The sequence below is a fragment of the Symsagittifera roscoffensis genome, chromosome 9 (assembly GCF_963678635.1).
Source record: "Symsagittifera roscoffensis chromosome 9, txSymRosc1.1, whole genome shotgun sequence".
Lineage (NCBI taxonomy): Eukaryota > Metazoa > Xenacoelomorpha > Acoela > Convolutidae > Symsagittifera > Symsagittifera roscoffensis.
In genome coordinates this window covers 46,769,192-46,790,597 of record NC_087070.1, presented here as the reverse complement: position 1 = coordinate 46,790,597, position 21,406 = coordinate 46,769,192, and the positions used below count along the sequence as shown (strand labels likewise).

The window sequence follows — 21,406 nt, the reverse complement described above, 5'->3', positions numbered from 1 at the left end:
CAGCGAAAAATCAAATTTGAGCCTGAAAAAAAAATAAAAATCAACAAGACCTATATAAGAGTATTCACAACCTTGATGACTCTCATCAAAAAGACAAACAAAAAATTATTTCAATCCATATCCAAATTCTTCTGTTCGCCTGAAATAGACTGCTCTTATTAGGTTAATACTTCGCACTGATTCTCGCACTTATAAGCGAATTACCAAGTTACATTTGTATGAAGCTGCATCAAAACAATAAATTGAATAAAAGTAGAGGCCTTGTAGCTTAGATCAGGGATATCCTTGCAAACTCATGGGACCCCCCCCCCTTCATCACGATTTTTTTTCCTGTTCCATTTCACACGTGGATAACACATCTTTCATGAAAAATATCACTAATCGTCTGGTTCAATTAAACTCTAAAAAAAAAATAGTTAACAAAAAGCTAATTCAATCTAGATTCTGCTGACTCGAGATTTCTAGTAACTTGTACAATACAATAGAAAAAGCAGCAGATACATTTAAAGAGTTCACAGCAGTTTCAGCAACTTCAGTTCCGGTTCCAAATGACGAAACTGATACAACATGATCACACTTATTCAGCAACTCTTTCGAAACACCTGATCCCTCGAAACCGAAAACTATCACGATTTTCAACTTTTCGGCTCTTTGTGCCATGGATAATTTTCTACAAATATCATCCAAATCAACATTTTTGGGACCAGGTTCATCAGTTCCGATAACAACCCGGTTCTGAGAAGACTTTAGCAAGTCAATGAGTTGAGAAGTGTCGCGGCTTTTGTGGAAATTTAGTAGCTCAACTGCCCCTGAACTCGCTTTCGCACATGCTGGAGAGAGAATTGAACATTGGGGTGTTAATATGACCGAGTTTTTGGGCCCTGCTAGAAAACAGAGGGTTCGCAAAATGGCTCCCAGATTCATTGGGTCTCGGATTCCGTCGAGAATGAAAACGTGTTGCTGCTGAAACAAAAAAACGTCTGTGCAATAATAAGTGTTTTCACAGAAAAGAAAAGAATACCTATAATTAAATCACCAATTAAGACAAAAAAAACAACAAAAAAAAGTTCGAAAAAGCGACCACAGGAAAAATTTTCAGTCCAGGTCTATATTCAAAAAGTTAGGGGCGGGATGTGAAGTGTAAGCTACATAAAAACTGGATACCTTTTCCAACAACTGCAACGTTGCTTGCATGTTCTCCTCGGTGACTTCAGTTATTTCTCTGGGGGACACTTCCAACACCACTCCCTGGTGTGGCTTGTCCCCTCCCCCAGACATGAAAGAGAGGGCTGCTCTGTTGTACAGCATCACTGGGATCCTCTCTCGTTCGAGGATGTCCAGAATACTACGAACTCCCAACAGCATTTTACTACAGGCAACACAACAACAAAAGATTTTAAAAAACTAACGACGAACCATTCTTGTACACCTGGTCAAGCAATTGATGTAGTTTTTTTGGTTAAGGATTTGATGAAGTTTTTTGGGTTTTTTCTGGGTTAGGTAAAGTAGCTTATCCTTCAGCAAAAACACAATCATGAAGGGACTCGAACCAACTACTTTTCCATTGGGAGGCGGAGAAGTAGCCACATCGCCACACCCCCTCCCTAAAGTTAATATTCTGCCCCTATATTGCCTCTCAAGATATTTATCGAATACATATAGAAAATATCTTAGCTAAATCGAACAAAAAAAAACAGATTATTTACAATACTTCTGATTTAAGTAGCTGTCAAAATTTTCTCAAAAAAAAGTTTGACTTACGACGGGTTTTGTATTCTACTCGTATCAGTTTGGAAGTAGTCTTTCCTCACAAACGCTCTATGCACTATCCTTGATTTATGCTTTAAAGCTAGTAAGCAAGGATACACGCCGTAGAGGAAATCATTCGTTTCATATGGTTCCAACTCATCAAAAGCAGAAGAATCTTCGTACGCATTTCGACGGTCTTGATTCGGTCTGAAGCTCAAAGGAGAACGTGGTCGTTTAGCCGAATGTTTGTTGTATCTCGACATAAAGGCAACTTGTGTTATATTAGAGAAAGGTAAGTTATGTTGAACACTACTTGAACATAGCTTACATTTAGTTAAGAGAAACTCCATAGCAAATCTGAAAGATTTACCACAGGTTTAAAAATACCAAATTAGAATTTTTCGATGGGAACAATATGATAACCTATGAACTCATATCTCGGAATATCGTTTCCTACAGGTAGCATCGGTTTGAGAAGTTTACTATCAAAAAAGGTCACACACGAACAAAAAGAAGATTGAATGAAAGTTATTAACTGATAGCAGGTGCTTACAACATCCCTATCTGAAAACCAAAAGGCTGAGATACAGACGACACGTATCATCAAATGGCCTGCATCCAGGCCAATCATCACTTCGACAGCAAGCCCAAGATTTTCAAAATGAACTGTGCTGTGCTTTGAAGATGAACGCATTAGATCTCTTCGAGCACAAAATTGATTGATTATTTTAAAGCTTATTCCTTTCATGTTTGTTTAATAAAACGATATTTTTATATACACAGAGGCGAAGCGGAGCTTCGCACCACTTGCATTCAACATAAACATTAAAAAAACATGAGTCAAAAAAATTTTTTAGATGTTGAAAAAAACTAGATGAACCAAAATTTTCGTATGTCTCGATAAAAAAAGACAAGGAGCCCAACTAAAGCTGGAGGCACGTGTTTCATATTGAATGAATTTGTTATACTGATGCGGGACGAAATGCGTAATTTAAAAACTTGGAGTTTGCCCAAAACCTTAAATGTTTCTCTATTCAAATAAGTAAGAGTCGAAATGTTTGAAAGTTTAGAATTTTCCCAAAGACAACCAGTCTATTACAAAAAAAAACTAAAGAGTAACCGCTTCTGAATTAAAATATTCGTGCAACCGCTTCTTTCTATTGAAATTTTATCTCAAACTTGATAGGGTAGTATTTAAAAATATTCAAAAATTTTCTAAAAACGGTTACAAATTCAACAACTAGACTTTCTGAAAGTAAAGAAGATTCCCAAAAGCGGGTTTCGCGATTGGAAACTTAATCTGAGAATTGGCACGGTAATTTTCGAATAGAAAAACTTCAAAAACGTTCAAAAATTCGAAACTTTCACTTGCTTGAAGATCATAACTTTTTTTTTAAATGTGCGTAGCAAATTATAACCTTAAGCTTCCACTAACCTGTTGTGTCGATTAAAACAATGATATCAGATTTGGCAGGGTCGTTATCGAGAAAAGTCCAAGAAACGGTCAACAGAACGGTTGACACTTCCGAGAACCATATCTTTTTGTTTTGGAACGGTCAACAGAACGGTTGACATTTCCGAGAACCATATCTTTATGCAAAAAAAACTCATCCAAGCTGAAAATTCGATTGAACCCAAATTCCAGGTTTGCCAGGGGAGTTGCTTTCAAGAAACGGTCACAAAAATTAAAATTTTGACTTTTCCGAGGGCCATAATTTTTTTAAATTTGGGCGCAGCTCACAGTCCGTTTTTTGGATTGAACCCAAAATCTCAGATATGGGAGGTATTTTTCGGTCCAATTAAAAATTTATAAAAATGGAGTGAGCTTTTCAAATCAATTCTATTTATTGAAACCAAAATCTCAGATTTGTTAGGTTAGTTGTGAAACGGAAAAAAAAATTAAAAACATCGGTCAATTATTCTCCCTACAGACTTTTTCGAAGGCTGTAGACAAAAAAGTAAAGCAACACAGACAAGGGAAAATTTTTTTTTGCAGGTGATGAAATTTTCCAAAGCGTCTCAAAAAAAACAAATCACAAAAACCCAAATCCCATACACTTTTATGAAACTTGTTTTTATCAAACAAGAAATCTAAACAAGCATGCCATGCAAGGTATTTGAAATTCAAATTAGCAACTGAACAAAACTTTCGAAGCGGAAACAAGGCCGACAATCTTTGAGCAGACAGCAGTTGAGCCGAAAAACTGATCTACTAAAAAAATTTGAAAAAGTTTCAAGTCCCCCTGAAAGTACCCTGAAGTAACTAGTACCCAAAGAGTAGCTAAAATTGAATGTTCATGAAATTGAGCATGTCATGCAGCTGACATGCTGAATTTCGTGAAAACTCATATTTTATTTAACTGATTTTGTTCAACTAGTTGTTAAAAAGCGTAACACAGAGGCAAGGCTGAGCTCCGCACCACTTGCTCTAGCAAAAAAAACGAATATGCTTAAAACCAAACGGAAAAAAAACAAGGATAGCCAGTTAATGTGCAAGTAGCCCAGAATGTTCCAAAGACAGTCTTAGAAAAATACAAAACTTTTTTTAATGTCGTTACTTTCCACATGATCTGATGAAAAGATCTAAACGGAATATAGAAATTAAGCATATTTGACAGTCATGTTAAAAAAAGCCTTTCAGAGAACAGTTTTTTAAGAAAATTGACCAGCAGACGAAAAAAAATTGAAAACAAAATGGCACTAAAAAAACGGCACTAAAAAATCCATTAACTACTTTTACTTGATAATAACTAAGTTTTCACGACTTAAAGTAAGCTTAAATAAGATATTGTAAGCCTACACGCTCACATCATATCAGTTAAAAGTTAGACCAAAAATGAAAAATTTGAAACCAGTTTTTCTCGAAAATTTTTTTATGTCGTTCGAATCACGACTGAAAGCGCTTTAACGTGATATACCACTCAACTTAGTCCAATAATTATTTGGGGTATCTTATTTTTCATGGCAATTAAAGAAAAAAAGGTAAAACAACCGCATACAAAGTTCCTCCCCATTTTTCAAATGGTCGGAACAATGGAAAAAAACTTCAAAAAATTGTTTTTGTCAATAAAAATTGCAACAAAATTTCAAAATATTTTATGATCTTTCTCGCCTGGATTATCAATTTTTTGTTTTCGATCTGCATCGTTTTTCAAGGTCCTTTATTTGTTCACTTCCTTTTTTTGATAAAGCAGAATGGCCGCTTAAGGTTTTTTTTTGCTATCTCTTGATTTAGTCCTGGAAAGTTAAGGCCAATACAAACTTTGCAGAGAAATATTTTGCAGAAACCAGCTCAAAAACATTCAATTAATACCGTTGGAAAGTTGCTGTCGTAGAACAGAATGTTCCAATCACAGTCTTTAAACAAAAAAAAAACGTTTTTTAAATAAGTGTAGTTCTTGTGTAAGCTGTGAAGAACTATACAAACGCGTATAAAGTTAGTAAATGGGGCATAATCGAAAACAGTTCTCTTCAAAAAATGAAAAAAATTCTAATTGTGCACATAAACTGTTCAATTTTCTCAAGAAAGCTGTCATAGCCAAAGAAAAAAAAATAAATGTACGGGGATACAAAGTTTATCCCCATTTTCAATGGTCGGAACACTAAAGCTGTTCAAGCTATACACGAACAGGAAGCATGCGAATATAAACTTCGGGCAAAGCAATTTCGCAAAAGAAAAACTTATTTAACATTTAATAGCATTTGAAACTTTTGTTTTTGACAAAAAGGACAATTGGATTTACATATAAACTAATACTCAATAATTGTACCTTTTCAATAGTCCCTGAAAAAAACATGCAATGACAAAAAGCTAATCAAAACATGACATACCGCTGTTTGGCCCAAAAACCCATAAATACATTCGTTTTTTTATTTTCAAAGTTTTATTTTTGACAAATTTTTATCGCCCAAAAATGGAGCTTTTACCCAGGATCGGCCTCAAAATCTGTTAAAAAAACACTCTCAGTCGACGTGCGTTACTCAAAAAAATATTTGAGTAACGAAACAGCCAGCTCAAAGCAAAACACTTCGCTGAGTGGTGCGGCGGTGAAGTGGTTCTATATCTGCCTCTCAATCGAAAAGTAGGATGTTCGAGGTCCAACACGATCCGTGCTCACTGCTTGGGGTGAGGCAGCATGACCCAGCCATCAGAAAAAAAGCCAAATGCATGTAAGTCTTAAAATAAGTCTTAAGTCTTTAACTCTGTACAATAAAAAGCTATTTAGACGCCAAGTTTTCGGTTTCTGAATCCCTTCAATACCCAAATGGTCACAATTTAGTACTTTTTAGAGCACTATGTCGTTATACTTTACAGAACAGCTGAGCATAGGACCCCCCCCCCACACCACCCCATTTCCCTACTCAGGGATTCGACCCCTCACCACCCAAAGGGTCCACCCCATTGGTACGATTATATATCAACTTTTGGACAACCGATCCTAAAATTTTCCAAAGGCGCCTTCGTCGCTAATATATACTTATTTTCATGGTGAACATGCTATTTTTGGTCAAAACATTCCAAAAAGCGCCCGAAACATTCCAAAAAGCGCCCGAAAGCCAAATATAGTTCAATGACAGGAAGCCTCAGTGACTAAACATATATTCATCACCTCTATTTATCACTCGCAGTTAAGCTTCCAACACTGCATGGTTTTAAAGAAAACAGTTTTAAAATTACTAGCGTTTAACGCACCTCCGGTGCTTTGAAATTTTTCGACAACTCATGAAAAACCGCATATATTGGAAACAACATCTGCAAACTTTTAGTGTACTCTGACTGCACCCAATTTGAGGGTTGGTAATTTCGAAACTTTTAATTTTTTTAATTCCCATTTTAAAAGCGTCATCTCGAAAATTTAATGAGCCTCTGTAGAAATTTGGAGGCCAGATTTGCAACCACTGAGAGTCCTCACTGATAGGGTTAGGAATTCAAAATTTTGTGAATTTTTTTAAACCTAAGTTTCCCGAAAAAAAAACTTGAAAAAAACGTCTTATCTCGGAAACTAAAATGATTTGAGCATTCATATAAAGAGGCAAGATTTGAGATGCCAGGGTGTACGCTGACAATAAGGTTGTATTTTCATCGAAGTGGTAGTTTCACATTTTTTGAATTTCTTTGTAGATAAGTTCTTTGAGAAATTTTTGAAAAGAATAAAAAAACGTCACATTTCGGAAACTAAAAGCATTTTAGCAGTCGCGTTTAGCAGTCGCATGTGGCAAGTTTTGCAACGCTTAAGAGTACCCTGACAACACCGAACTATAGCGTTGGGAATTTCAGATTTTAAAAAAATAATCTTATTTTAAGTTTTCTGAAAATTTTTGAAAAAATCACAAAAAACGTCATATCTCGAAAACTACAAAGAAATGAGCAGTCATACTTGGAGGCAAGATTCGCAATCTATGAGAGTTATCTGACAGGACCTAACTACAGGGTTAGGATTTTCAGATTTTAAAAAGATCATAATAATTTAAGTTTTCTGAAAATTTTCGAAAAAATCACAAAACGTCATATCTCGAAAACTACAAGGATTCGAGCAGTCATATTTGCAGGCAAGATTTTCAGTCCTTGATAGTACTCTGACAGTACCCAACTACAGGGTTGGAAATTTCAGATTTCTAAAAAATAATTGTTTTCTGAAAAATATTGAAAAAATCACAAAAAACGTCATATCTCGAAAACTACAAGGATTTGAGCAGTCATATTTGGAGGCAAGACTCGCAATCCTTTATAGTACTCTGACAGTACCCAACTACAGGGTTGGGAACTTCAAGTTTTGAAAATTATTTTGTTATTTGAAATTTCTGAAATTTTTTGAAAAAATCTCAAAAATCGTCTTAACTCGTTAAATAAAATGACTCGGGCATTCAAAATTGGAGGCCGAATTTGCAACCCCTAATTCGATATTGGCTGCTTAATTTAAACTCGGTAAAATAACCACTAAAATCAAATTGGAAAATCGAAAAAAATTCTTAACCATTGCAATATACGATATAGCTTAAACATGCAAAAATAATACGTTGAAAACGCTTAAACATGGCGAGATAGTGAAGCCCGCATTTAAATATATATTAGATTAGATAATAGATTGACATATTTCAACAGCTGCTTTGTAGCAAATGAGTACAACTTTGCAGATTTAACAAATTTCATTTTAAACTCGTTACAAAGGAGACAAGTTTGACATTACTCAAATCTCAATACCTCAACGCGGATGAAGCGTCGTTTTGAAATCTCATCAAAATTGATTCAAACAATAAATATTTCAAAAAGAATTAAGTCAAATTGAGATGAATTTATGAGAGAAAATGCAGTAGTTTTCGATTCAGAAAAATTGCCAAAAAAATAGTAATTGTGACTGCTGAATGAACTGTTTGTTTACTAGGTTGTCTGCTGACTGCTATGTATCCCACTTTTCTGTTTTTATCGCCAATGGAAATGATGACACATACAAAAAAAACACTATTTGAAAACATCTTGTTTCAGAATAACGGCTAGTCGATGGCTCTTTTGTATAAAGCACTTAAAAAAGAACCTAAAGGGTGAATTCATCAAACTCGGAGGACCGAATGCTCGGAAACGTTGTCAGATAATCACAATTGAGGAATTAAGAGATAAAATCAGTCAGTTTTGGAGTTTTAAGAGCCGTGATTGGCTGAGAATTTTTGCGTATTCACCAGAGAATCAGGGCGCGAAAAAAAATAAGTACAAAACTTCAATTTTTGTCATAGAAATGCATAAATCTGACTTTTGCAAGCCAAACACTTTGCCCCTTTTTTCTATTTAAAATTATTTATCAAAAATTTACGTCGTACAGGGTAGATTGATATACTTTTATGCTGGGACAGGCTCCGGGACCTGGTTTTTTTCGATATAGGGGCGGATTTTCAAAAACTACCCAAAAATTTTGACGAATTGTTTGTAAGGTCGACCAAATTGCTTGTCCAAGCTCTCCCAAAACTCTATAAAAGAATAAAAATAAGAACAAATCACATTTTTATACAAAGTGCACCAAAATTTACTAAGAGTTAAAATTATTGCGAGTCTTCAGATTGCGTGAGTCTTCAGATTGCGTGAGTCTTCAGATTTTGAAAGTGAGTCTTCAGATTGCGTGAGTCTTCAGATTTTGAAAGTGAGTCTTCAGATTGCGTGAGTCTTTTAAGACTGCACACATCGAACATCTTCTGGAATTTTGTTCCAAGCTGCAAGAAAAAAAAGTTTGTTGGATATATTTAGTTCTTCCTCGTACTAGTTCCGACAATCAAATAATTTAAAAGTTGGTATTACCATTTTTATAGCCCCCGCCGTTCTAATTTTTGGCCTTTTTGCCACGGGCAAGAGAGATGTCAACCACTCTCCGTTGCCGGTCTCACACTCAGAAGGCTGATTTCACTGGGAACCCTCCAACCGTGACCGAAGCGGGATTCGAACCCACGACCTTTGTATTAGAGCAAGCGCTTCTTACCCACTCAGCCATTTGGAATTACCTTAAGATTATGCCAACGTTATTTATATGCAGGGGCCGAGTAATTAATTTTAACGGGTAAACATAGCCAATCGATGATTGGAAAAATGAACGCAAAAAAAAACATTTAAAAAAGCAGAGACTTTCTTGAAAAAATCTCAACTTTCGAAGTTCAAAGAAAAAAATAGATGCCCTTTAAGCTCTTTGATTTTCTAGAACGATTTCTAAGTACCAATTTTCTGATAACATTAACCCAATTTGAGAAAACTGGATCCGCTGGAAATTTAAAAACTAGAGGCCAGCTAAAGCTGTAAATACCTGTTTGACAATTTTGAATTTTTTTCACATGATGCGTAACGCAAACTAAAAATTTCAAAAACTGGGCTTCACCCAAAACCTCAGTTGGTTCTCAAATATAATAATTAGTAGTGAAATTTTGGGTTCGATTTGGCAGAAAAGTCTAAAAAATTTCAAAAAAGGTCAAAAAATCGACTTTTCCGAGGGCCATAACTTTTTGTGCTAAAAAAAATTGGGCGTCCCCGCAACTTTTTTCTATCCGTTGAACCCACAATCCCAGATATGGGATGCTAGTTTTCGAGAAAACTCAAAAAGTTTCAAAAAAAGGTAAAAAAATCGTTTTTTTTATGAGGGCCATAACTTTTTATGCAAAAAATTGGGTGTAACCGCTTAGACAGGGGAGCTTCTAACGATCCGTCCTTTCGATTGAAATTAAAATCACTGATTTGGGAGGGTGGTTTTTGAAAAGTCAAAAAGTTTCAAAAAAAGTCAAAAAATCGCGAAAATTTGATTTTTCTGAGGGCCATAACTTTTTGTGTAAAAAAATTTGGGCGTATATGCTTATTCAGGAGAGCTTCTTACAACCTGCTCTATCTGTTGACCCCAAAATCTCAGATTTGGACGGGCAAAAAACCCAAAAATTTATGTCAAAAATTCCCCCCACACACTTTTTCGAAGGCTGTAGGAAGTGGGGTTAGCTAAAAAAAGAGACTAGGGAATTTTGCATACACATAGGGTAGTCGGCGGACTTCCCATTGGTACCACTTTTTGAACATCGATAGAGTAGTTTTTGAGATAAAAAACGAAATTTTTCCAAAGCGTCTCAAAAAAAAATAAAAATTCCCGATCCCAATGACATTTTCATAATACCTGTTTTTATCAAGCAGGAATTAAAATCGACTTTCGAAACTAGAAATCTTTCACGTTTTTTTTTGCGCTATTTCGACGTTTGTATTTGGTGAAAGCTATTTACGCCACTTTCAGCAGATGAATTTCAATTGAACTCAATAATAAGCATTTATATTTAAGTGCATTCATAAATGCAATATGTATGAATGCACATCTGTAAATATTAGAGACCTTTATGCACATTTTAAGACTTTTTCCTGAAAAAAAAAGTCAGCAACACCTATATAAGAGTCTTCACTACGTTCATTACTCTTAATAAATAAAGTACAAATTTCATGGAATTGAATTGAGCATGTCATATCACCATTTCCACCACGTCTCAAAGTCACCATTTTCTTACACATCTGTAAGAACAGTAATGTGCAGCCTTGCTCCGCCTCAGCGTCGCAATAATACTCTCGAAGAACTCCAGCAGGCAGGTTTATTTTCGTATCTGCGAAAATAAATTTGCGAATCTCTGAATGCATTACAAAAACTGATCGAACTAGACAGATCTTGTTAACTATTCCCCCACCCCTATGGTACCTTGTACGAATTGAACAGGTAAGCATATACGAGTTTTGTACCTTGTTAACTATTTCCGCCTTAACTCTTTTCATTGCACAAGCTGAGTTTGTATTATGGAGTATAACACACGCTAATCTTGCGTTATCGCAAATGGGCCATGTCGTGAAAAGGTGCTTCAATATGATATATCAACCTACGCGATAATGATTCGCGTGAGTAAATTAGCTTCAGTTGTCGGAACAATGTAAAACTGTTTTCTAAGCAGGCATTAAGGAAATCCCACTACTTTTTGGATCATTTTTTGGGATCTCTAACTATATCCCCCCTCCGGTTCCTGGTAATAACTATCTCCCTTATAAAGAAATAAATGAACCGTTAAGCATATCAGAATTTAATCTAGTAAAAAAATATCCCCCTTTTGCAAAAGGGGGATATAGTTAAGGAGATTTACTTTTTGATACAAAGCCTTTCAGCAGCTGTTTCTTTTCTTGATACAGCTTTCAGCAGCTGTTTCTTCGCTGTATCCGAGCAGCTGAATTTAAGCTTCTTTCAATACTAATGAAAACGATTAGCTTTAAGTAGTCAATTGATTGCTATCTGTATTGACTCAAAACAGTAGGACAATAACTGAACAGAAAAAGAACGAACAACCCATTTAACCCCAAAAGCAATCAATCAGTAAAAATCGAGCAAAATGAAAAGCCGGAAGATGATATATTTGGTTTAAAAGAAAATTTTTCCTGAATATCCGATTTGAAGACTCAAGTTATATGATATGGTATTAAAGTTACACTCTTATTTTGAGAAGCAAGTCTTCCGATATTTCGATATTGCTCGATAAAAGTATCAACTTTTACTGTCAACTAATAGCCCTAGCACCAAATCACACATCAAAAAATTGCCAACGAATGAAATATAAATAAAACAATATCAAATCAAAACTATACAAACTGTACATAACATGATGCATGATTTACAAGTTCACCGAATAGAATATTTTGGAAACAAAACAAAAAAAATACTCATACTTGATAAATACATTTGGTTCAATTATAACTAGCGCAAAACTAGAGCTCTCTTCAGAGTTCAAATAATGGTTTCAGCTGGCCTAAAAGGGTCTAGGATCACACGTAGACGGGACTACGAGCCGACGGAACTACAAGCAGGAGGGAACTACCTTTATTTTTCTTTTCGGTTTAATGTAGTCTTTCTGCGACTTTTACAAGAATTGGGTTTTTCTGTTATACAGGACAAAACTAATCTTTTTCAATATTTCCGATTAGTTGAAATTATTCCCAGTGAAAAGAAAATCTGGGTTTTTAATAAAAACAAACTCAATTAACAATTTGATAATTTTGGGATGGTTATTTTCGATTTTTGAAATGCGTTAACAATAAACTGAAAAAAGTGTTTAATGTGTTATTTTTGAGTAAGATTACATCCATTTTTATCTTAAAAACAAAAAAATAACGCGACCTACATATATAAAAAACCGACAATTTACTGTTTTGATGCCACCATCATTTTTTATGATTTTTTTAGTTTTCGTCTTCAAGTACCTACTTACTTCTACGATTCACGTTGAAGTCCGGTCGTCCTGATGTCCGGCACCAGGCCTAATTTTCACCAATTTCATCCATTTAAGGACCAGAAATAATACAATTAGAATTCAGAAAAACGGCTAATACAAAAACGAGAACTGCATTATCTTTAATGACCTTTCAACTACACATACTTTTCTTGGTTTTTTCAAAATAATAAATTTCTATTATAATTTAGACAATTCATAAATAAATCAAATAGCCCTATATTCAACATAGATTAACATTTGTTAGTATGAACAACAAGGATATGTATAAAAGCAAAGGATTCGGACATGAAAACACCAGGGCATGTAGAGAGGGATCGCTGATGACCAAAAATTTTAGCCTATCACAATTCAGTTAGGAAATCAGCAAGAAAATCAGATTTGCGCAGATAAAGAGAAATTGATTGGCTGAAAACCACCGGACATTTGGTCCCTCGGGCATAATAACAGCCCCAACTTGGAAGATGACAAAAATATTGATGAGAGCCCGATGGTGGACGAGACGACATTAGTAATAGCACAGATTAGATTGAATGTTATTTAAACTGAGTATATTTACAAGTCGGAATATTAATGGACAATTCAAGTAAGCGTTTACAACGACTAACTTTAATGTTGGTGAGTAAACAGGAGAACTCGTATAGCAAAGAACTCGTATAGCTATTTCAGAGGTGATGCCATCTAGCCGCCAAATGATGTAGAAAAGATTTCGATCTTCTCCGGTCAAATATGACAAACTAAAAACAAAACGCAAGTCTCCATTTCAATTAGCTTATTCGGAGGAAAAGTTTTTATATGAAAAGGAGACGGATTCTAATATTTTTCCGAAGGGGTTGGTCTCCATAATAGCCGAATTTTTTCAAGTCGACCATTGCTCACAAAAGGCGACATAAGATTACATCCATTTTTATCTTAAAAACAAAAAAATAACGCGACCTACATATATAAAAAACCGACAATTTACTGTTTTGATGCCACCATCATTTTTTATGATTTTTTTAGTTTTCGTCTTCAAGTACCTACTTACTTCTACGATTCACGTTGAAGTCCGGTCGTCCTGATGTCCGGCACCAGGCCTAATTTTCACCAATTTCATCCATTTAAGGACCAGAAATAATACAATTAGAATTCAGAAAAACGGCTAATACAAAAACGAGAACTGCATTATCTTTAATGACCTTTCAACTACACATACTTTTCTTGGTTTTTTCAAAATAATAAATTTCTATTATAATTTAGACAATTCATAAATAAATCAAATAGCCCTATATTCAACATAGATTAACATTTGTTAGTATGAACAACAAGGATATGTATAAAAGCAAAGGATTCGGACATGAAAACACCAGGGCATGTAGAGAGGGATCGCTGATGACCGAAAATTTTAGCCTATCACAATTCAGTTAGGAAATCAGCAAGAAAATCAGATTTGCGCAGATAAAGAGAAATTGATTGGCTGAAAACCACCGGACATTTGGTCCCTCGGGCATAATAACAGCCCCAACTTGGAAGATGACAAAAATATTGATGAGAGCCCGATGGTGGACGAGACGACATTAGTAATAGCACAGATTAGATTGAATGTTATTTAAACTGAGTATATTTACAAGTCGGAATATTAATGGACAATTCAAGTAAGCGTTTACAACGACTAACTTTAATGTTGGTGAGTAAACAGGAGAACTCGTATAGCAAAGAACTCGTATAGCTATTTCAGAGGTGATGCCATCTAGCCGCCAAATGATGTAGAAAAGATTTCGATCTTCTCCGGTCAAATATGACAAACTAAAAACAAAACGCAAGTCTCCATTTCAATTAGCTTATTCGGAGGAAAAGTTTTTATATGAAAAGGAGACGGATTCTAATATTTTTCCGAAGGGGTTGGTCTCCATAATAGCCGAATTTTTTCAAGTCGACCAATGCTCACAAAAGGCGACATAATTGCAATTGAGTTTTTAATAAATAAGTTTACATATCTTTTTTTCAAACATTGCTAAGTTAGACTGAAAACATTTTTCGGACCAGTTTTTCTCGACACATGTTTTTGCAATCCTAACAATAAATGAATACACCGAAGCGAAGCTGCGCTTCGCTAGCACAAACACGAAAACGGCAAAAAAGCCTTGAAAAAAGCTACTGCTGTGCCAGAAACAAACCACCGACCTCAAAGGTCCGAGCTGGGCGTTCTCGCATCTGCAGACAATAGCCATCATTAAAGCAGATCAAACAAATGATATTAAATTGTCAATACCATGCAGCAAAAGCGCGACCAAGTGAGCACTTCTATTTCCAAGTTGGGTTGGAAAAAGGAGTAGATTTCTATTATTACACTACGCTCGGTAACTAGCTCGTGTAGACAAAAAAAATGACTTGCCTGGCATGAACGTCTAGATTTCCGGTTTCCTGTTTCATTTGCTCTCTAGCGCCTATGGTTGAGTTCAAATACTGTAGTATCCTCGTCATCGCTGTCACTTTCCAGGTGATCCATCTCCATTCCATTCGTCAACACCCCGTACTTCCTACTCTTGCTTTTCTCCCGTTTCAGTCTGAAAAATCTCACTTTATTCAAGAAGGAAAAACAAATAGACAGAGGGTAATCTTTAATATTCTCTATTATCTTCACAATCTCGATAAAGGATACAGGATTTTTGAATCTGCATGAGAGCTAGTCACCTAGTATTTTATATAACCTAAGATGGTTACCACAATAACACATTTTGACCAAATTCAGAAAAAAAGATATTTCTCTTTTCTCAAACTAACCTCATTGTCTTCACGATAAAGTAGAGAACTACGAGCGATGTTAGTCCAATCAAAGCAAACATCGTTATTTGGACTGCGTTTTTATTATTGCTCAGTCTGTATCTCATATCCTGAATGCGATCTTTCCACGTAGTGCTCTCAGTTCCGTTCGTCTTTTTTTCTGAGCTTGGATCTTCATCATTAGTTAGACTTTTGTTTGCAGCCGCAGTAATATTCTTCATTTCGACCACGTTTTTGCCTTTGTCTGTTTTGACAGAAGTATCCTTAGAAGAGGTTGTATTTAGTGTGGTAATAGGCGCGACTGTACTTGTATCTTTCTATAAAAATATTCAATTTCCATTATTATTCATTAATACGTAAATTTTCTCAGTAATCTATATTTTTTTGATAGTTTCGACTTGAAGGTGTCAAGAATAACTCAATAATAAATCTATATTGCAAGCAAGGGTAAACAGCATACATACCTGGTCGTCATTTTTTGCTATCGCGTATGCTAAGGATATGAACAAAAGAGCAGCCATCAAAATCCATTTTTCCATTTTGTGATGCAACAGTTTTGAAGTTAGAATCTTCTTGTATCGAGTGCTGAAGAATTCGCGTCACTCAATTTTCATGAACGACCTTAAAATTTTACTCAAAATGAAAAAAAAATGATTACAAAATTAGAAGTGTGACATTCGACCAGAATGTGAAAAATGCAATCTCTGCAGAATTCGGAATTTTAGCAGTAAGCCTTCCGGATTGGTGGTTTTTAAGAACTAAGGGCGTTATTGGAACGTTTAGCCAAACGGTGAGGGCTGGAATATTCTAGTATTTTAAAATTTCAAAAATTCGAATGATGACGTCACATTTCTGAGAAATGCTGAAACGGCCATTTTAACAAAAAATGAGTGAGAAAACACAACAACATTAGTTGCGCTGACGAGAACAACTTTATCGAAATTGAAGAAGTCGGAATTGAAGAAAAACAGCAGCAGATTGCAGAGAACGTTCCGAGTTGCAACTATTGTGCTGCTACAATAGTTGCAAGGCCGTTGCGAACAACGGTGAAGGGTAAGAAACCAGCCTTCCGTGTTGTCGTGAAATCGAACTTAAGGAGCTTGATTCACCGGATTCAAGAATCCGGAAGGGTCTCGGGACGGAAAACTTTTATTGACTCATATGAACTTTTAGCATCCTGTCATGTCCTGACTTGAATTTAATTGATATTTGGATTAGTTTTGACAAGGATGAGGTGCTAAGAGTTGGGGGGGGGGGGGGGGGGGAGGGTTGATCCATCTTCGATGGAGATGATGATTTTTATCTACTGAACAAAAACAATAGTAATATAATAAGTAGTAGCCCTGTTTTTAGGAGTGACCTCGTGGTCTGGGGATACTGAGACCCAGCCATGAGCTCACTATTTTTGCATGTAATTCAGTTAATTTGAGCGTTCTGGTCGAAGCCGGAGAACAGTAACGTTTTTGTCGACCCGATGTTAGAAAAGACCACCGAAAAGTACTGGCTTGGTAGAGACGGTGAAAAACATGCAAAGCTCTGTTTAGACGCTAGCCAGTCGTCTTAAGACTTAGTTTTGTTATCCGTCGATATGTATCTTCCGGGCGAATGTTACATGTATGTTTTTATGGCGCTCCTGGGTGTTATTCTTTTATAACATCATGACCGGCGGAACCGTTAACGAGCACTCCGCGCCGAGCGGATGCTCACATTAACGCCCTTAATAGGCCTAAACCGCCGGGGCGGAAGGGTAGTTCGGAACGCGGAGGCCTTCCGGATTGCCGTGAATAGTTTTTTAACCTAGTTAAGACCGAAAATTCACGAACCAGGAAGGGTGGGGGGATCGGCCGTCTCCTCGTCCCCTGAGTGGTTGGTGACCAAAAACACTTAAAGATATAAGTAAAACCAAACAAAAATAGTATAGTACCCAAGAAAAACAAAAAATCTAAAAAATAACCGAAAAAACCAAAAACAGTAAAAAAGTAAAAAAAAATCAGTAGAAATCATCCCCCCAGACAAGATGTGATTCAACCCCCCCGTTTGTTGTTGATAGATATATTGTTGTTACAGGCATTTATATCAGTCAGGATCGTTACGATCAATTTTGTAGCCCGTTTGTGAGGCTTGTACTGTAGGGTTATTTGAGCATTTAAGCACGTTAATGATAAATTGCGCTCAATCCGGAAGGGTCAGCTGATTTGCGCTCAATTCGGAAGGGTCCTGGGTGAAGACCGATCCGGCAAGCAGTACAAGGAGCAACAAGAAGGGGCTCAACGACAACAACAATCGACTGTTGGGTATCGTTAACAAGTTTTGTATCCCTTTTGGTACAAAAAGTAAGATAGTAATCTGTCGGGGGCTCGACAGTGCTGCACTGTAGTGACCCTTCACCGAACTGCGAATATCCGAGTTAAGCACCTTAATTCGGATAATAAACAAACCCGGAGGGGTATAGTATTACTAATATTATTACTTATATAGCCTATTTTAATAGTCTTATATCGTTTTTCAGTGAAAAACAACGAAAACAGACCGGTTTTTAGGGTCAAAATAGCGATATTTTGATCCCCCCACAAGTCGCGATTTTTGAGACATCGATATTTTTTGAAACGGAAAAAAGCGCTAAGTTAGTGTGTTACATCGTAACTGCACTACTGTAATAGATAGAACCGGTTAACTTTAGTTCGGAAGTGGTTGGAACTAGTTTGGTACCAAAAACCAAATTTTCCCATTTTTTGATAGTAAGAAACACTATAAAATCAGAAAATTTTTTGAAATCTTTGAGTTAGGACAGTAAAAATAGTTGTTCGGACAACGTCCACTAGTGAATCTACGAGTTTTAAAACCCGCTACCCGAAAGCCTTCCGGGTTGCAGAGAAATCGAACATAACGTGTTTGATTTGGTGGATTCATCAATCCGGAGGGTTCCAGGTGGCATAGTTTTTCGCAAATTTTTTCTACAAAAGCGTTTTAGATCGGGTCTTTTGCATTGAACTTGAAGAGTATAGGCCTTCTGAGCTCGGTTAAATAATTTTTAGGTCGAAAGGGACAGAATTGCGGAAAAAGTTAGGTGGAACCTATAAGTGAGAAATTTTTTGAGTTTACAAAAAAGACGTTTTGGTTAATAACTTTGGAACTACAGGGCATATCGAGTTGATCTTGGTACCAATAGATCAGAGATTAGCTGAGCTTACTGACAGGATTGGGAAATTTCCCGGAGAAACGAGCGAGAAAATTTTTGAGATTGTTTTTAGCAAATTACACAAATCCGGAGGGGTACACCCTTCACGTTTTATAAATTTTTCTGAAAAACCCTTATACCCCTACCAAAAGTTGATAGCGATTGAACTAAGTAACTTAGGACAGTTCTAGACAAAAAGGGAGGGCTGAAGGCACAAGACAACCATAATAGAGTCGAAATTAGGCAAGTGATAAGACCCTTCACCGTTAGTGTGAATTGTCAAATAAGTGCCTTAACTTCAATCCAGAGGGGTCTAGGAAAGGACCCTATACCCTTCCCAGTTAATTCAAACAGCATAAAAGAATCGGAGAACGTATCCGGAGGGGTATAAGCTGAAATTAGGAAAACTAAGAAAAGCTACTTTGACAGAGCTAAGGGCTCCGAATCCGGAGGGGTCTACTTTCCACAAAACCGGAGGGGTCCGAATCCGGAGGGGTCTTATAGTTGCTAATTCGGAGGGGTCCAAATCCGGAGGGGTCTACTATTAACTAACTCGGAGGGGTCCCAATCCGGAGGGGTCTATATTCTGACAGTCCGGAAGGGTCCTATTTGTGCCAATCCGGAGGGGTATTATTTTATTAAGGACTTAGGTGAACGAAAGAAAGACTAAAAAGCGAGAGGTATTAGGTTATTAATACACAGGCTAGGTATCAGTGACTGCACTGGTAACTTGCCTTTCAAAAAGAACCAGACTAATACAAAACAGGTCCGAACTCGGATATTCGCGACACTAAGTCTAAATTAAAAAGAGCGTGACTCATTGGTGTGGATTGAAGCATAATACGTTTTTGGGAAAAGTGACTGCCCTGAGGATTTTAGTAGGTCTAGCTCGGGCAGTCCGAAGGCAGATAGGTAACACAGTACTCGGTGGGTGCAATAGACGCCCACTTGAGAAAATTACTGCCTTCAAAGTTTTGTCTGTTTGGTGCAGCACCAAGCAGGGAAAGCTTTTTCTTTAAAAGACAGGTTCGACTATTGTACTGCGACCGACTAAGAGTACAAGACACATACGTTTTTTTATATATACATTCATATTGTGTCAACATATATTTTTGTTTTTGATTTTAAATCAACGTAAACTGTGCTTGATTGGGTAGTGAATACACTATCTTTTAAATTGACTGATAACATCATATTGTGCTAGTTTCCAGATCTTTGGACCGATAATCGGTTAGTGTGAATAAATTTTATACAAACTGTACTCTGACAACACAGGGATTCGTGGTCACTATTTAATAGAATCTGGTGAAATTTATTGTGTTGTGTCATTATTATTGTTAATAAAACTATAAGGTCTCTAGCAATTGAGTCAAGAGTAGGCATAGGAAAGTGACAAATAGAGAATGAGTCTAGACAAGTCAAGGATACCAAAACGAGGTAATAGCTCTAGGAAATTCATACCTGAAAAGCAAAGAAAAACGATGACCGATCCTTTTGTGGATTGGATCAAGCGATCCCGGTCCGATAAAGGGGAGACGGTTTCAGGCAGAATGGTTGAAACGAGAAGTCAGAAGACCTCAGAAGAGCGAAGAGAACTGTTAGAAGTGGAGGTCAATACGGACCATACCATGAACGACAACCAGGGAGTAAATGGACTGGAAGGGAGAGGCAGAAGGCTGGCGAGTGAATCTACTCCGGTAGAACAAGGCCATGATTTTGCCACTTCCACCGGGACATTGGATCGAGAGGAGATGTCGGAACTGTCCGACATCTCAACTGAAGTAGCGACAACTAGAAGATCTCCGACAGACAACACTATGATGGCAAGCGGAACTGGGAAGCAAACAACGTCGTCATCGTTCTCAGAAAGAATGAAGAACACCTTAGGAAACTTCTTTCCATTCAGCATGGGAGGAGGAGCAGGAAACGATGGTGAGTCCCAGGAGGATGAGGAAGATGAAGAAGAGCAAGGGGACTTTGGATCTCAAGTCAGCCTCAATAGTTCGATCCAGGAGAGTGAGGCACACGTCGGAAGAGAGACTGGAACCATGGACAAATTTGGTGTAGTGACAACGATAAGCAAGGAGGCAAACACACCGGGCCAGTCAAAGGACTTCGCGATTAGGACAAGTTCGGAGCCACAACCTGAAGAGAGTAGAACCAGAGGGCTCGGCAATGCGTTAATGGATCCTGAAATAAATAATGAAAAGACGTTGAAGCAGAGAGTCAAGGCCCCGATCTCGACAAGCACGAAGTTACCTGGGTTAGAAATAAACCGCAACAGACAAGAAGTTGACAGGAGCGAAAAACGCTTGAAAGAAAGAACGGACGAACATATGACGAGGAACTTGTCGCGAATGACAAGAGAGGCGGAACAGAGGGAGTTACGCTTAAGAGCCGACATGGAGAAATTAAGAATTCAGCAAGAGCAGTCTCTTGGGTCTCTTGACACAAAGATAGACGCGATGATGGAGAGGCGAACTCAGGCTATCATGGATAGGTTGGACGGGCTACTAAGCAGCAAGAGTGGACCAAAAGAACGAGAGCCGAACTCGGGTGGTCCAAGCAGGGAACCGAGGGTGAACTTCAATGAACATCAAAGGAGGAAGACGTATGGATCCACTAGAGGCAGGGGCAGTTCATCAGGCTATGCCACAAGGGGTAATACAGCATGGGGCCCGAACAGTAGAGCAAGCTCAATGGGGAACAAACAAACCTCGAACGAACGACCAACGCAAGGCACACATGCGACTGGGAGAAGTGATTCCGGCAACAGGGGGCATGCAAGCCCGAAGAGGAGTCATGTAGGTCAAGAGGGAAACACTCACGGCGATTCGGATTGCAGGGATGCACCTCATACAGAGCCTTCGACGAGGTGTGAGGACACTCAAGCAGGACACTCAAGGGATGCTACGGCAATGGCCACAGCATTTGAACCCCTAAACAGGTCTT

The 21,406-nt window shown here is 37.3% G+C and overlaps 2 protein-coding genes across 2 annotated transcripts; both read right to left on the bottom strand.

Moving 5' to 3' along the window:
* Window positions 1-393: 393 nt before the first annotated feature.
* LOC134854414 (putative TrmH family tRNA/rRNA methyltransferase) lies at window positions 394-2,102 on the bottom strand. The gene is made up of 3 exons (XM_063870654.1): window positions 1,762-2,102; window positions 1,165-1,369; window positions 394-963 (listed from the first exon to the last, which is right to left on the bottom strand). The coding sequence occupies exons 1-3, from the start codon at window positions 2,097-2,099 to the stop codon at window positions 433-435; spliced, it is 1,074 nt and encodes a 357-aa protein (XP_063726724.1). The 5' UTR covers window positions 2,100-2,102; the 3' UTR covers window positions 394-432.
* An 11,352-nt stretch (window positions 2,103-13,454) lies between these two features.
* Window positions 13,455-15,898, bottom strand: LOC134854117 (membrane protein FAM174-like). The gene is made up of 4 exons (XM_063870234.1): window positions 15,741-15,898; window positions 15,277-15,593; window positions 14,888-15,059; window positions 13,455-14,298 (listed from the first exon to the last, which is right to left on the bottom strand). Exons 1-3 carry the CDS (start codon window positions 15,813-15,815, stop codon window positions 14,933-14,935), a joined length of 519 nt encoding a protein of 172 aa, XP_063726304.1. The 5' UTR covers window positions 15,816-15,898; the 3' UTR covers window positions 13,455-14,298; window positions 14,888-14,932.
* Between the last annotated feature and the right edge of the window lie 5,508 nt (window positions 15,899-21,406).